The following is a 15616-nucleotide window of genomic DNA, read 5'->3' as shown; positions in this document are numbered from 1 at the left end:
TCAATTTGGGCGCAGAATTCAGCAGCTGGATTGCTATCAAGCACACTTGTGTCCAAAGGATCTGTCCAACATCAAACTGTCTAGAGAGGCTGGTTGTGCCATGCGGTCCTAACCATCCTTGCAGTGTACCAAAACTGAACTCTTTCCAGAGAATACTTTGTCTGCTACCTGAATAGCACCTGTCAAAACATGCTAGATAAGTTTGAGCCAGTGGGTTTGTTGCAATCAAAGCTTGCACTATTTCACGGGGTGACTCTAAACTCGATACCCAGTGGGATTTTTCTACATGAGGTGTCCTTCAGCTTTTTCAAGGATTTGTGCGTGGCATGAATATTATGCATATCTAGAGAAATCAGTTCAGCATTGGGAAAATCAGTTCATCATCACTTTCATACCCTCCTCCAGCTGCCTGATTAGCTGCAGCATTAACCCTGCGTCTTGTATCACAGATAGTTCTGGATGGAGCCATTACAATACTGGAGTTCTGCATCGGGATCTGAAAGCAAAAACCTCCTTGAGATCATCATCTGTGGCATTGTATGGCACTACCAAGAGGAATGGGGAAATGTCACGCAGTGCATAACGTTCATTGAGAAATAGTCTCCTCCACTGTTTGTTAGGCAGACCTTGTCTTCTGTATTCAGCCATGGGAATTAAAGACAGCAAGCCATTTTCAGAAACCTATCTTCATTTGCAAATTCAAAAAAAATATGAGTTATGACCCTGGAAAAGCATCTTTGGTCAGGACCTCAAATCCATCTCTTCTGCTGTGGCCATCTTGTTTCAAGGCAAAGCGTAAATTTCTCCTGTCCTTACAAATAACGTCTAATCCATAGGAATTCTGTCCTTTGCTTGAAGCGCCTTCCATTTTCTCAGTCCTTTAAACTACAACCAAAGGAACATCTAATACCAATGGCCCCAAGTTACTGCTTCTCAAATATGGTCTGTAGTAGCTTGTTCCTCCTTTAACAAGGCCATTAAATGGGCACATACTGTATAAATGACTTCCTTGTCTGTGCCTTCATTTTCCCCTGCTAGATGATGTATTTCTTCATTGCTTTCCCAGTTCGTTCCATCTTTCACAGACTTTTAAACTGAGGAGCTTTCTAATGAATTTGAGTTACATCCCAGCATTGATAAGCAGGCGGTGGTTGTGGAAGAGGGGATAAGGATGTCTATTGGGCGAAGGCACTTCCAGCTGAAGGCAGGGGCAGGAAAACTCTCCCTCCTCCTGTGACTCCAGTTCCTGCTTTCCCATCAGCCACTTGGTTACAGGACACCCCCTGTCACTCATCCCCTGCGTCCCTCGTTAGCCCTAAAAAAAGGTTCAGTAATCAACCTTACAAGATATGGCACATGAGGAAAATGGAAGCTCAGGCACAACTTCTGAAAATTAACTTTCTTGTAACACATTCCATCCATGCAGATTTTGCAACAACTCCTTACCAATGACACTGGCTGTTCGCACTGCCTTGCCCTCTCTGAAAGCACTGTCTCTCTCTCTCTCCCACCCCCCAACCAAAAAACCCTCACATCAGATCCAGGAGCAGTGTCCATCTAGAAGGCTACAGGTTTCCAACCCCAATCTATTCTATTTGAGCACAGTAAGGAATGAATGTGCATAAAATTTGCATTTGCTATTATTTATAAGAATGCATATGACACAGTAGTAGTAGTAGTAGTAGTAGTAGTAGTAGTAGTAGTAGTTCCACCCTGCACTTTCTCCCCAAAGAGTCCCAGGCAGCAAACATATTGATACTTGATGCACAATTAGAAATAGCTGCTAAAATTGAAACAGGCAGCAAACCACTTCATCAGATTGGGGGACATCAAAGTCAGTGGTCTTTAGTAGGTGGGTCGGTCCCACTGCTGGGTCTTGGCCTAACCTAAGTTGGGTCATAACAGCAGCATTACCAACATACATATACATGTCGGAAAATTAAGCAGTGGGTTCCCAAATGCATGCATGGGTTAAAGGTGAGGCCTTGGTCTGAAAAGGTTGAATACAACTGGTCAAGGTGACCAGTCTAGTGTGCTGTCCAAGGTGCTTAACTACTGAAGGTTTGCTCTCCTGCTCTCCCTTCTTAGGTTTCTTATATTGTAAGATGCATTTAGTCCTGACAGCCCTTCTCCCTTCGAGGGCAATAATTAAGTTCCCATCAGCCCTGACCACACTGGGCAACAATATCTCGAGAGGTTGCCAAACCTATGACAAAAAAACCCGGACACAGTCACACCAAAGTCACATTTCAGCCCACCATCTTGATTCAAAATGGCGCCCAGCACCCAAATGTCAACATAGACCACCACCACCTCAGGAACAGTCAAAAGGCAGCTGTGCCCATGCCAAAAAGAGGAAGAAGCCGTACCAAAGTCACACCAAGTTCCTGTCTGCCAACTTGTTTCAAAATGGCAGCTGGCGGCCCAGCATCAATGAAAACCAATGTGTGTGCGCGCGCACACACACACACACACACACACACACACACACACCAGGAACCCTTATGTCAAGTTTGGCAATGGTATATCGAGAGGCTTCTGAACACAAGGAAAACAAAACTAGCAAACGAACGGACAAATCATTTTGCGAAATATATAGTTAGCTGTTGTTGTTGTTGTTGTTGTTGTTGTTGTTGTTGTTGTTGTTGTTCCCTTTAACTCTGAATGGCTTTCCCCAGTGCTGGCAGCTTTTCTCCTGGGAGACTCGGGTGGGGGTGATATTTATTATGTTGATCCTGCGGCTAAGGGGGACTCTTCCGACAATGCCCCTATTAACCTCCAGAGTGTGGGGCTGGGTTTCTCGGTGTTTCCCACACTTTCGAGCCCATTGATGACATTCATGGGGAGGACAAATGAAGTGTGCCTGGGCCACAGCGCCCATTAGTGCCGCTGTGCAGCTCACTATTGTGCTGGACGGCAATTTCTGTCCTGATAGGCCATCTGGAGAGCTTCGCTTTCCCAGGGACCACATTGAGCGATCGGCATTATCCCCCAGACTCTCTCTCTCTATATATATCAACAACAACAACGCTGGGAACTTTATGCTCTCTGACACCAAATCGCTGGCATTGGGGAGGCCTTCCCAACTCATTTCAAACCCTCTTTAAAAGGTCTAGAAATTGAGGGGGGGTTAAAAAGGGGGCTCAGAGAAGGGGAATAATAATGATATTTTATTTTATTACAGTTCAGCTTGTCCCATATTGGTACATTTGACGGAATCTATGGGAGGCATTTGGGACGTGGGTGGCACTGTGGGTTAAACCACAGAGCCTAGGACTTGCTGATCAGAAGGTCGGTGGTTCGAATCCCCGTGACAGGGTGAGCTCCCATTGCTCGGTCCCTGCTCCTGCCAACCTAGCAGTTTGAAAGCACGTCAAAGTGCAAGTAGATAAATAGGTACCGCTCCGGCGGGAAGGTAAGCAGCATTTCTGTGTCCTGCTCTGGTTCGCCAGAAGCGGCTTAGTCATGCTGGCCACATGACCCAGAAGCTGTACGCCGGCTCCCTCAGCCAATAAAGCAAGATGAGCGCCGCTACCCCAGAGTCAGCCATGACTGGACCTAACGGCCAGGGGTCCTTTATGGGAGGCATTGGGAAAACAAAATCCAGAGTGTGGGGTTGTAGTCAATGATAACCCTTCTCAGAGTAGACCCATTGAAATGAATGTCCATCATTAGCTTGGGTTTGATAAAGTCAGCGGGTCTACTCTGAGTTGGATGCAGCTCGGGGAAATTCTGGTTCAGACCAGGCTCAAAATACTTGGGGAAATGTAGGGATTGAGGAATCGGATCGGGTCGAAGCCAGCTGAGCTGATTCCCCACTGAAATCAATGGGCCAGGAATGACTTTCCCCATTGACTTCAACAGGACTCACTTAGACTGGATGAAGTCCTATATGTTCTTACCTGGGAGCCAGTCCCACTGACGTCACTAGGACTTCTATCTGAGCAACATCGCTCCATAAAGCACACAACAGTTTGGGCAGAGGGAGGAAGGGAGGTAAGCGGAGTTCTGTGTGCTTGAGTCAGAGCTCTCTCCCACCCCGCAAACATCCAAATGATTAAAAATCGGCATCAGGTGACCTGGGAGGCCAGGGTTCAAAAGCTGGGAGTAGAGCCGTGTGCAGCACTTTGAGTTCCTTGGAGAGGCATATGACTGTAATATGTACGTAAATTACTGTTTTCATGTAGAGCAGCGCAGGCATGTGGCTGTACAGACTACAACTGGTAGTAGTGTGGTGTAGTGGTTAGAGTGTTGGACTGTGGGAGGCCAGGATTCAAAGCCACCACTCAGCCATGAAACTCACAGGGTGACCTTCAAGCCAGTCGTTGCCTCTCAGCCTAACCTACCTCGCTGGGTTGTTGTGAAGATAAAATGGGGAGAGGATACCGTGAGCTGCTTGGAGGAAAAGGCAGCATTATTAAGAATAATTTTGTTTGTTTGCTTGCTTGCTTGTTTGTTACCTATCATTCACTTCCTCTGTCTCCTAAGCATTACATATTGTATTTCTAAAAAGAAAAAGAAAAAACCCAATACAGTGGTACCTCAGGTTACAGACGCTTCAGGTTACAGACTCTGCTAACCCAGAAATAGTACCTCAGGTTAAGAACTTTGCTTCAGGGTGAGAACAGAAATCGTGCGGCGGCAGCGGGAGGCCCCATTAGCTAAAGTGGTACCTCAGGTTAAGAGCAGTTTCAGGTTAAGAACGGACCTCCAGAACGAATTAAGTTCTTAACCCGAGGTACCACTGTAAAGTCACCAAATAAATTATCTAACAAAAGGAACAGTTGTGTTCGAAAACCTTCAAACTTAAAATGTTTATGTGTTAATTACGTAAATAAATAATTGAACATTTAATTATATAAATAAATAGGATGCGGAGCAGGACTCCTTCTACCAGCACTGCTGAAAGACCAGCTGCATCAGGTGCCTCCTACCCCTGAATTGCTATGTTTAAGCCTTGGCACCCGAGTTGGTGGGGTTTTTTTCTTCTTCCTCTTCCCTCCTTGTCCTTTCCCCCTTGCATATCGTGTCTTTCAGGTGCTAAGCCCACAGGCAGCGACTGCCTTGTTTTAAAATGATTGTATGTAAAAGCCACCCGGGTGCATTTTTGGCTGAAGAGCAAGGTGCAAATGCTCTAAATAAACAAATATAAATAAATAAAGCCTTTACCCAACAAATTTATCCAAACTTCCACCAATGAGCTTAGTGGCTGAGTTGGGAATCCGAACCCACACTGTCTGTTTTTTGGCACGCCTGCTAATCACTTAGGTAAGTTTACCCAGATATACAATGGGAACATCTATTTTAACATACCATTTTATTTTATAATGAATATTTTTAAACTACTGACCTTTTTATGTCCTGTAAAATTTAGGTTAATTTTTTATTAACTCTTTTAACCATAAGTTTTAATGTTTTTTATATTAGGTAAAAGCCCTTACAGTTGTTGTTTTTTGCTTATTTTTACAAAAGGGTTGTATCCAACGCCAGGCCTACTCTGAGTAGACCCACTGAACTGGACATGTTACTTTCGAGGGGGTCCACTCTGAGAAGGGCTTCGTTGGATACAACCCACATCCAGTCACACAAATTTAAAAAAATGGTCGAGTTGATAACAACAGTGCCTCAGAGCATGGGCAGAGTGCAATCCCTCCAAGAGGAAAAGCAAAACAAAAAAAGATGGAAACGATGCTTTTTTTTATACCCTGGGAATTAACCGCCAGCAGATGGAAGAGGAGAAAAGCTCATTGGTTTAATGGGCCTATAAAGTGAGTGTGGAAAGGAAGAGATTTTTGCAGTGGCGGGAGAATTGCGGGGGGGGGGGGGGTTAGGTGGGAGTGTGTGCAGCCAACCCACCCACCCCCCACCCGAAAAAGGGGGTTGCTGTTTGGGGCATGACTGCCTGGTTCACCTCAGATGGTGTGAGCCCGCAAATCCCTGTTTCCCACACATTGATCCATTCATGCTGTTAAACTGCAGACAAAAGACGTGTGCCTCATGAGTCCTTTCATGCCATCTGGCCTGTACTCTGGAGGAGTGATTTGGAGAGGAGAAGGAGTTGGAGGGGGGGGGATGATGGAGAGAAGGAAGGAGAGTTATTTCACGAAGAGGGGCGAACCCACCCACCCACGCACTGCCCCCTGCTCAGGAGTCCCTAGGGGTCTTTGTGATGCGGGTGGCAGTCGTTGCTGAAATCCACTCATTTCATATTTCCCCCCCCCCCAAAAAAAAAACCCTGTATATCCGATTTCTTATCCGAACCTCCCGCATCGCCACCAGACTTTGTGCAGCCTGCCTGCCCAGCTGGTGTGCCCTCAGCACCATGCCAAAGGCAGCGGTTTGTGTCCGAAGGCTGCAATCCTCACCCCACTTACGACGGGAGTAAGGCACCCGCCTGCATTCGATAGGACTGGCTTCCGAATGGATAGAATTGCGCTGGCAGAAGCAGTAAAACAATGTTATTGCAAAGGCTTCTGCCAGTGCTGGCATATGCAAGCTTTTGCACCACACAGGATTCTTCATCAGGTGGCCTGGCGTTGAAACTGCATGTGTTAAGCTAGGGAAGTGTAGACTTCTGTGTTGCACAGAACTCCATCACCCTGCTTTGGTCAGATTTTGCTCCATTTGGCAGGAGGGACGCACATTCTTTAAAACCAGCCAAGTCCCCAAGGTATACAGGTTTCCTGACCTCACAGGTTTGAAATAAAACTGGCTGCTTTAAGAGTTCACCGACTCCTGGCGGAAGCTGTTCGAGAATATACATCACCACTGCCTTCACTTAAGAACCTGTCAGCTATAACTGACGCTTCAGAAAGGGGAGGCAGGTGTGGTCTCTTTGCTCTTCAGAAGCAGAGAATCACAGAACTGTCGAATTGGAAGGGATCCTGAGGGTCATCTAGTCCAACCCCAGGCAAAGGAGAGACGCAGTTCAGTGGCTGAGCATCTATTTTGCACACAGAAGGCCCTAGGTTCGATTCCTGGCCTGGAGATCTGCTGCTAGTCATGGTAGACCTTTTATTTGCCAAAGTACTAGAGACAGTGAAGAAACATTGAAGGGTGATTTCGTTTAACCAAGTGGAAACCAAGGGAGAGGCGGGAGGAGAATAAAGTGCCTCACTAAGGACTACCTGCTTGAAGGGACATGGTACTTCCTGCTACTTGCTTAAAATATCATGATACTAACGAATTATTTCACCTTTTTATCACTGGCAATGATCACATTATACTCCCTCCCCCCCCCCCCCGCCCCCGTCTCTCCCTCCCGCTGCTTTTGTGAGTATTTTCCTCTCTTTTCTTTGATTTGGGAACTGAAAAAATAGGTGTATTTTGACCTTTGTGGGCTTTTGTTTTTGTTTTGTTTTTAAGGCTAGGTGACTTTGGTTGCTTTGCTTTTAATGACACAGCAAGGCTACGTAAGCGTGCAGTATGGCTGGGGATTCTGCTTGTGCTAATTAGCCATTATGAAAAAAATAAAAATGAAATTGTTGAATAATTCCGCAGAGGAAGGGTGGGGATTTAACACTATGTAAGTACCCATTGCATTGTGGCCTGGGGATGAAGGGAGGCACAGCTAAATGCAAGAACTGGTATGTGTGATTTTGAGAGGGGGGCTGGGAGAGATGTACCCGGCCAAGTCCTACTCACTCAGCCTAAACCCATCAATGGACCTAAACTAGTCAAGTTCATTAATTGCAATGGTTCTACTCTGAGGAGGCCTATAATCCAGGGTGGATGTCAGCCAGATGCAAAAAGAAAAGGCAAAGTCCTTGTGCACCTTTAATAGAAGATAATTTTTGCTGACAAACTTATGTTCCAGAACTCCCTGCACCCTCCCCAGAACATATGTTTTCCCTTTTACATTTTGGTTGCTATTCTCTGAAAATCAACCTCACTGTATTCATTCAAGCACACTTTGATGTCAATGGAAAAGGTCTGGGTCTCCCAAATCCTGCTAGCCCCCCCCCCCACAACCCTTTTCAAGGGAAGCTTTTGGAAACGGGTAAGCTGAAGGGGTGAGGGGAAGGTGTGTACACACAGAGAGTCTTCCTGAGCATCGCTCCCTGGCACTTAATTTCGCTGCATCCTGGGAAAAAGGCAGCATATTGAGATGTTTACGTCCCTCCGGCTCCCAAGGCTGAAGATAATGGCTGTTCCCACATTCCCATCCTCCTCGAAACTGGTCTCTGTTGTTACGCGCCCCCCACCCCAAGCTCCCCAGTCCACCTGCTCCTTGGGGAACAGTGGTATTATCCCAAAGCGATTCACAGTCAATTTACCATGCTGTAATAGATGCCTCCCCTATTGTCCCGGAGAAACTCCCCCATTGGCCAGGGAGTGTGGGAAACTCCAAGACGCTCTGGACCCAGGCATTTGGAGGAGGCTGATGGGTATAAATAGAGGCCCCCGCTCCCTTTTGCTTCCACACAGCAGACCTGAAGCCAAACAGTTTCCTTGCTTTCCTGGGTTAATCATGGCAACAGCCGGCGCTTCGCTGGAAATCCAGCCATCCAAAGCGAAAAACAGAGTAAGTGTTTTCTTCTATTGTCCTGCTTGGAAATGGTCAGATCCTGCCCTGTCAAGAGAGAGGGGGTTGTGTGGAAGGCTAGCAAAATGGACATGCTGTACTTAGCTTCCTTATACTGAGTCAGACTAATGGGCGCAAGAGTCTCACTCAGACTTACCTTTGGTGGGGATGTTTAAACCTAGGTTAAATTTTGCACGCAAGCAGACGCTCTTATCGCTGAGCCATGGCCTTTCCCCACGTTCGATTTGCTAACTCTCTCTTTTCCTCTCCTTGTCGCCTCACAGCTGCAGAAGCCGCTGGTGGAGAAGTTGCGCCGCGACCGCATCAACGGCAGCATCGAGCAACTGAAACTGCTTCTGGAGAAGGAATTCCAGAGACACCAGCCCAGCTCCAAGCTGGAGAAGGCTGACGTTCTGGAGATGACCGTCAGCTACCTAAGATACAGCCAAAGTGAGTGCTGGTCTTGTTTATTTATGCTAGAAACCTGTATCGGTTTAATGCCATATTCAGTGCATGCATCTTCACCACTACTGAATTCTGGGAGGGGTAGTTTGGTCAGGATTGCAGCGAAGATCCCATGTGCCACTCAGAGAATGACATTTCCTGTGGCTGCCTAGAGTCCTTGGCACAATGACAAGTCCCCAAGGTTCTCTAGGGAGAAGAAATGGCTGTTAAGCTAGGTTTAATGTGTTGGGTAGCTATGCCCTTTACGTAGCTAGTGTATGTTAGGTCAAAGCACCACTGTGGGCACCCTCACCTCTAAATCCCACCTCTCTTTCTTCACAGCACTGGCGACTTCGTCTGTAAGCAGAACCCAGGATTACAGCAAAGGCTATTCCTCCTGCCTGAAGGAAACTCTGCAATTCCTGGCCGTCCACTCAACGAACTCCGAAACCCAGAGCAAGCTCTTAAGTCACTTCCAGAAGCCTTGGGAGGTGGCTAGCAAGGACACCTCTCCACTTTCTACCCTCGCTCTGCTTCAGAAGGGGTCACCCCAAGGCGCCGTCTCAAAACCAGCCTACAAATTGTGGAGGCCTTGGTAGGAGAGAACTCTTATTCTCGACATGTGTTTCTAAGACATCCAGGAGGAGTTGGCAATTTGCCATGCGAATCCTGCACCGCTCCTCGGGAGAATATGTATTGATATCTGACTGACAGAGGCCTTCCTCATTCAGAAAGGCAAAGTGCTCAGAAAGGAAAAACCATTCTGAGAGAATGAACCAATGTCATCCTTTTATTGGGAGAATTCCGAGCAGCTGTCCCAAGGGGAACAAATCATTATAATTGTGCTGTGTTCGGATCTTGATGCTTATTATTGATAGAAAGTGTGCAGAGATGTGTGTTTGAGGTTTGTTTTGTTTGCAAAAAAAAAAAGAGTAACTTCTAAGAAGTTTTTGGGCCGTTTTCTTTTTTCAAGAGTCTCTGTGCTTTGTGTGGCTTCCTTGCAGCCACAGCAACAGACTGGCCAGATTTTGGTGGCCAGGGTGAATACTGATGAAGGCTAGGGAACTGAACAAATCCTCAGCTTGCTTACTTCACTTACAATTCTCAGGGCCACCTTCCCTTTATGGGAAGCCCTTGGGGGCCGCAATTCAGTGAGGGGTGGGGCCAGAAGTAGGCAGAGTAATAGGGTGTGAATGTTGCCTTTGCATGGCAGGCTACATTCCAGCCCTGCAAATACTAGGTTTCGAAACACGCAAATATCCCCACGCTTCATCCAAGAAGGGCTATTACGAGTTCATGGACATATTTCAGTCAGATGAAAGAACTCAAGGAAGGTGTGATGCAGGGCTGCAATGAAGTTCTGTAACATTTGTAGATTTCCAACACACATGTAGTCTGTGAAACAGCTGCTATTTAGCTGTGGCCACAAATGCAAGAGGCTATTTTGAAAAAAGAAAAAAAAAAAGGCCTTTGAATGTTGCTGCTGTGATGAAGTTCTATAATATTTGTAGACTGTACAGAGTGTGGCAAGAGAAAAGCGTTACCCTGTGACGATAATGTGTAGAGGATGTTCTTCAAATTGGTTGACTCTCCAAGGCAGAGTGTTTGTGTTCGAGATGCTGAACGAATGCTTTTTATAAAGGCAGAAACATAGTTTTCTATCCTCATAGGAAGGAACGTAACAGCCCAGAGTGCTGAAATATGTATAACATGAATTGTTTAATGATGTCTTTTATGAAAGGCTAATTGTACAAATTGTATTTACTTTTCTTTCGGTACCATAACTGTTTTTATGGTAAGTTAATTTTTGCTGGCTACCGTCCTTGGAGGATGATGTAATGTTGTTGGGTGTGACACACCAAATCTGTAATCCGTTGGAAACCACTTTTGCACAGTGAATGAGAAACAAATAAAACTAGCTTGCCTTACATGCATTTCAGTGTATCCAGTGAGTTATTCTGATTTAAGATGGGACACTCTGAGCAATCGGCCTCTAATATCAAGGGAGTGTGGAGTTTTCACTTTGCTTTACAGCCAGATTGTTACTCATGAGTTAAGGCTGCAATCCTAACTGCACTTACCTGAGAGAAAGCCCAACCGAGTTCAATAGGACTTACTTCCCAGGAGACATGGTTACTAGGACCGAACTGTTAATCCAATTGTGTTCAATGGAGCAGACTCCCCAAATCTGCTTAGGAGAGCAGTTTTAATGAACTGTACGCACACATAACAGAGCATTTGTTAGTGGTGTTGAGAATTGTTTGGAAAGGCCCCTATTCCCCTCAGAGAGCTACAATATCCAGAGTTCCCTGTGAGAAGAGATTGACTGTTAAACCACTCTAAGAACCGTAGTGGGGGGAATAGGGGTCTCCTAACAACACTCAAGACTACAGCTCCCAAGAATCTTTGGGGGAAGCCATGACTGCTTAAAGTGGCAGGACACTGCTTTAAATGTACAGAGTAGATGTAGAGGAGCCCTTGTCTCCTAATCCCAGATGTGTGGAGGTGTTTGTGGTTCCCCAGGGGTGCAAAAACGACATTCTGCACATGCACGAAAGCTCTCCCTTCTTTCTTATTGCATTGCTTGTCTAGGCTAGGGCAAAGCCCGCTTATGACTCCAGGAAAGCCTGGCTCCAATTGCAACCTGAAAGAAGAAACCCAAAAGAAATAATCAATTAACCAAAAACCTCTCTGTTTCACTTATTATTTATTCAGTTTCTTACTCATCCTTCACTAAAAGGTCCCAGGACAGAATACAATATTTAAAATTCATTACTGAAAATTCTTTAAAACAAATTAAGAGTCACAGGGCAGATGCATCTCTGCAAGGAGGGAATTCAACAACCTTGGAACTGCCACAAAGAATGCTCTCCCCTGCCCCCCCCCCAAGACCACCCATCAGGTAGAGCCTGTTGCAATAATCCAATCTGGAAATCCAAACTTGTTAAAGGCCTTCCATGTTCACTCAAGGCATTCTCTGTGGCAGCCTTTCAGTTGTGTAATTCCCTTCCCAAACACGTATGTCGAGCATCTTGATTATGCAGAAGATTTACCCTGCCTTTTGAAACCACAGGTGTGTGTTTTTAGGACCCACCTTATTCCTGTGCCTGTAATCTGTTTCAATTATCTATTCATTCATTCATTTATTGAATTCCTATACCACCTTTCATCTGAGGATTACAGGGCAGCTAACAATATAAAAACACAAAAACACATAACATAACAAACAAAACAATAAAATAAGAAACAAAACAATAACTATCACTATGTTTTTATATGTGCTGTTAGCTGCCCAGAGTGAATAATGGTAGCCGCCCGCCCGTAAGATTAAGAACATAAGAAAAGCACCCACCAGCCACCCCCAGGAAGGAGGAACAGCAACACTGTCAAGCTACATTGCGCCATCTTGTGGGCATTTCCCCTTTAAAACAAAAACAACCCTGACAAGTGGGAGCTGCAATGAAATGTAAGGTCATTTGCTAGCAAGGTTGTCCAGCCAGTTGTGACCTCCACCAAGATATTTATTCTACCCTCCCACCACTCATCTCTTCTCCTTTGTCAACGTTTTGTGGCTATAGAGCATGCTTGACTCCAACTGTTGCTCTGGGTTTAATTGCGAACATCCAACTGTATATTTTAACGCGTTTTACTCTGTATTGTTCATGGCCCAGGGAACATTACTTACTGGACAGTGTACAAGCATTGTTAATAAATACATTCTACCGGTGGGGGGCGGGGGAATTGCCCTTTATTATTATACTTCTGCAAACCTCAAATGCCTCATTTTTCAGAGACCTGCTCAGCTAGTCCTTAGGGGAAGGGCCACATCGAGGTGGTTAGACAGAACCGGCCCACCCGTGAGGTAGGGTGGAGCAGCCGCCTCAGGCGTTGCAAACGCAAGACACAGCACCCCACCTGCCACACTGCTTCTGTCGTCACTGGAGAAGCAACCCAGGCAAAGGAGGCAGAGCAGTCTGCCACTCCCCTTTGCCACCAGTCGCCCCCCACCCAAAGGGGTGGCAGGAGGCCCTGACAAAGCTCTCCGGAACATCTCCCTATCGCCAAGTCGTCATGAGATGTTCCAGACATCCTTGCAGTGTTCACCCCTTTCTCCACCCACTGGCAAGGATTTGCAAGGGGTTTTCCTTGAGGGAAAGTACTTGCAGAGCCTCATGCCTGCCCCCCACATCACATGCGTGGCCGTGGGACATCTTGCCTCAGGAGCCGTAACATTTCAGGCCACCCCTGTGAGCATCTGTTTTGCATGCAGAAGGCCCCAGGTTCAATCCCTGGCATCTCCAGGCAGGGTTGGGAATGTCCTGTCTGAAACCCTGCAGAGCTGCTGCCACTCAGCAAGTACAATCATAAACCAGATGGATCTGTGGTTTAATTCAGTGTAACGCAGCTTCCTACATTTTTTTTTTAATGCAATCTCCTCTGGATTTTGTAATGCATTTCTCCAGCCAAGAAATGTGTGCTAAAGTGCATATGCCATCATAAAGTCTCCATAAAAATTCAGAAGGCCTTTTTTTCTTTTTCAAATCCAAACTCTCCTCTGCAATGCATTTCTCCAACCAAGTAACGTGCACAGAACTGCATATGGTACTCTAAATTCTCCATTAAAATGCATGTCTGTGAAAACATATAAAACTGCCTTATGCTTTGCAAAAAAAACCCCAAACAACAAGTAGAAACGTGTATGCTAGGAAAAACTGCATACAAACATGTGCAGAACAGGTCAAATTCACACTAAAATAGTGATGAATATTCAGGAGGCCCCTTTTTTTCTTGGGAAAACTCTTCTCTGAATTTTGAAATGCAATTCTCCAGCCAAGTAACGTGCAGGGAAACTAGCTTGAAATCTCCATTAAAAACACATACGTCATACAAAAATGCAACATGCTGCAGGAAAGTGCTTTGCAATATATATACGGTATATATAAATGTGTGCGCATGGAGAAAAAATTCGCTAAAAAGTTGAGTATAATTTTCGGGAATGCTTTAAAAATAGTAATGATGGTGATGTGCAAATCTAATGTGGAAACGTGGAGAACCGAACTGAAGGAATCTGGCAGATCCATCTGTCCCTACTCCCGAGTAAGCGCATTCGGAGTGGAGGCAGCCTAAATCGTTTTCATTCCCTGGGCGCGAATGGCGAAAGGGAAGAGGCGTGGGCGGAGCTTCTGGAAAGCGCCGCCCACTCCCCCCCCCCCTTTAGATGTATGCGGAGCCTCTTTCTCCTCCTCCCTGGCATTTAGCACGCAAAACATATGCGCATAAATTTGCATGCCTAAAGAGGCCGGGCACGCAGAGAGCGGGTCGATGCGTCCAAAATGGCGGAGCGGGGCGGGCGAGGCGGTGGTAGGAACAGCGGCGGCGTCAGCGGCAGCCTAGACAAGAGCATCACCCTCCCGCCGGACGAGATCTTCCGCAACCTGGAGAACGCCAAGCGCTTCGCCATCGACATCGGTGAGCCGGGGCTGGAGGGGAGGGACGCCGCTGAGGGCGGAGAGGCAGCGGCAGCCAACGCTGCTCCTCACGGCCACTTCACCATCTTCATTTGAGATAGAAAAAGGGAGGCGGACGCGCGGAGGAGCTGAGGCGCCGCCGCCGCCGCGCGAGGGACGCTGGGAACGGTAGTCCCTCTTCCCATAGCGGCCCGTAGCGGCTGAGGGAGAAGCGGACGGCAAGTCCCGGCGTGCCCCGGGGCCGAGCGGGCGGCGCGGCGCACGGCGGGAGGTGTAGTCCCCGCTCTCACCGCGGCCGGCGCTGGCTAGCGGAGAGGAAACTACGAAGACCAGAGTGCCTTGCTCAGGGGCGGGGGAGAGGTAGAGAAGAGAACCTATAAACAAGGTTGCCTGCTTTGGCTGTACCTTCCCTGCCATTAGGGGTGGGAACCCCCCCAGGGTTTGGGGCTGGGGGCTGCCTGGGTATCGCCCCCATACTTGGGGTGGGGGAATTGGAAAGGAGTTTGACCTTGTTTTCTCCCCAAGTGAGGGCTGGGAAATGTGCTACCCTTGGAGGAAGGGGAATTAGGATTGGGCAGGTTAGCAGAGGTGGCCCCCAGGGCCTTTCTCCCCGGCCCTCATGGCTCTCCTCAGCCCTCCACCAGCCCAGCATTGCACACATAGGATCAGAGAGTTGGAATGGGCCACGAGGGTCATCTAGTCCAACCCCCCTGTGATGCAAGAATCTTTTGCCCAAGGTGGGCTTTCGAACCCACAACCCTGAGATGAAGAGTCTCTTGTGCTCTGTTGACAGAGCTATCCTGAGTTCTGTTTTTTGCTTTGCTGGAAACGTGCCCTTGAAATGCGCCTCTCGTTCATCTTGTCGGAGGGCAGGCGGATGGGTGTTTTGTGCGTTCCAGTGTAGAAACTGACCTGTTGTGTAAAGTTAAACTTTGCATTCGTTGCTCTGCCCACTTTCGCTCCCTCAGCCCGTCCATTGCTTGAATGTGGCCCTCAGAAGGTTACCTGGGAGGGAATGTGGCCCTCGGCCGGGGGGGGGAGTTCCCCACTGCTGATATGCAGGTGTATTATTACACGGTCATTTTATGTAACGTGCTTTAAACATGTTCAAAGCCAGTGCAGTGTGGTTGTGGCATGTTGGAATAGTACCTAGAGGACCAAGGTTCAAATTCTCCCTCAC

The 15616-nt window shown here is 47.1% G+C and overlaps 2 protein-coding genes across 2 annotated transcripts in view; both read left to right on the top strand.

Annotated features, from left to right (window-relative positions):
* Window positions 1-8432: 8432 nt before the first annotated feature.
* On the top strand, window positions 8433-10902 carry HES5 (hes family bHLH transcription factor 5). Its single transcript, XM_083511298.1, has 3 exons — window positions 8433-8524; window positions 8809-8974; window positions 9311-10902. Exons 1-3 carry the CDS (start codon window positions 8471-8473, stop codon window positions 9565-9567), a joined length of 477 nt encoding a protein of 158 aa, XP_083367424.1. The 5' UTR covers window positions 8433-8470; the 3' UTR covers window positions 9568-10902.
* Window positions 10903-14210: 3308 nt separating this feature from the next.
* PANK4 (pantothenate kinase 4 (inactive)) overlaps window positions 14211-15616 on the top strand; it is a 29875-nt gene continuing 28469 nt past the window's right edge. Inside the window, exon 1 of the mRNA XM_083512986.1 lies at window positions 14211-14437. Within this exon, the coding sequence (XP_083369112.1) occupies window positions 14302-14437 (136 nt within the window). The 5' untranslated portion in view covers window positions 14211-14301. The remainder of the gene's footprint in view (window positions 14438-15616) is intronic.

This window comes from Podarcis liolepis (assembly GCF_965112155.1).
Source record: "Podarcis liolepis genome assembly, chromosome: 7".
NCBI lineage: Eukaryota > Metazoa > Chordata > Lepidosauria > Squamata > Lacertidae > Podarcis > Podarcis liolepis.
This window is presented reverse-complemented; position numbering and strand designations above follow the sequence as displayed.

Bases quoted from the DNA above. Each gene is read 5' to 3' on its own strand.
- HES5 (XM_083511298.1), top strand. From the start codon at position 8,471: ATGGCAACAGCCGGCGCTTCGCTGGAAATCCAGCCATCCAAAGCGAAA. The intron at 8,525-8,808 runs GTAAGTGTTTTC...GTCGCCTCACAG, and splicing joins CATCCAAAGCGAAAAACAGA to CTGCAGAAGCCGCTGGTGGA. The intron at 8,975-9,310 runs GTGAGTGCTGGT...CTTTCTTCACAG, and splicing joins CTACCTAAGATACAGCCAAA to CACTGGCGACTTCGTCTGTA.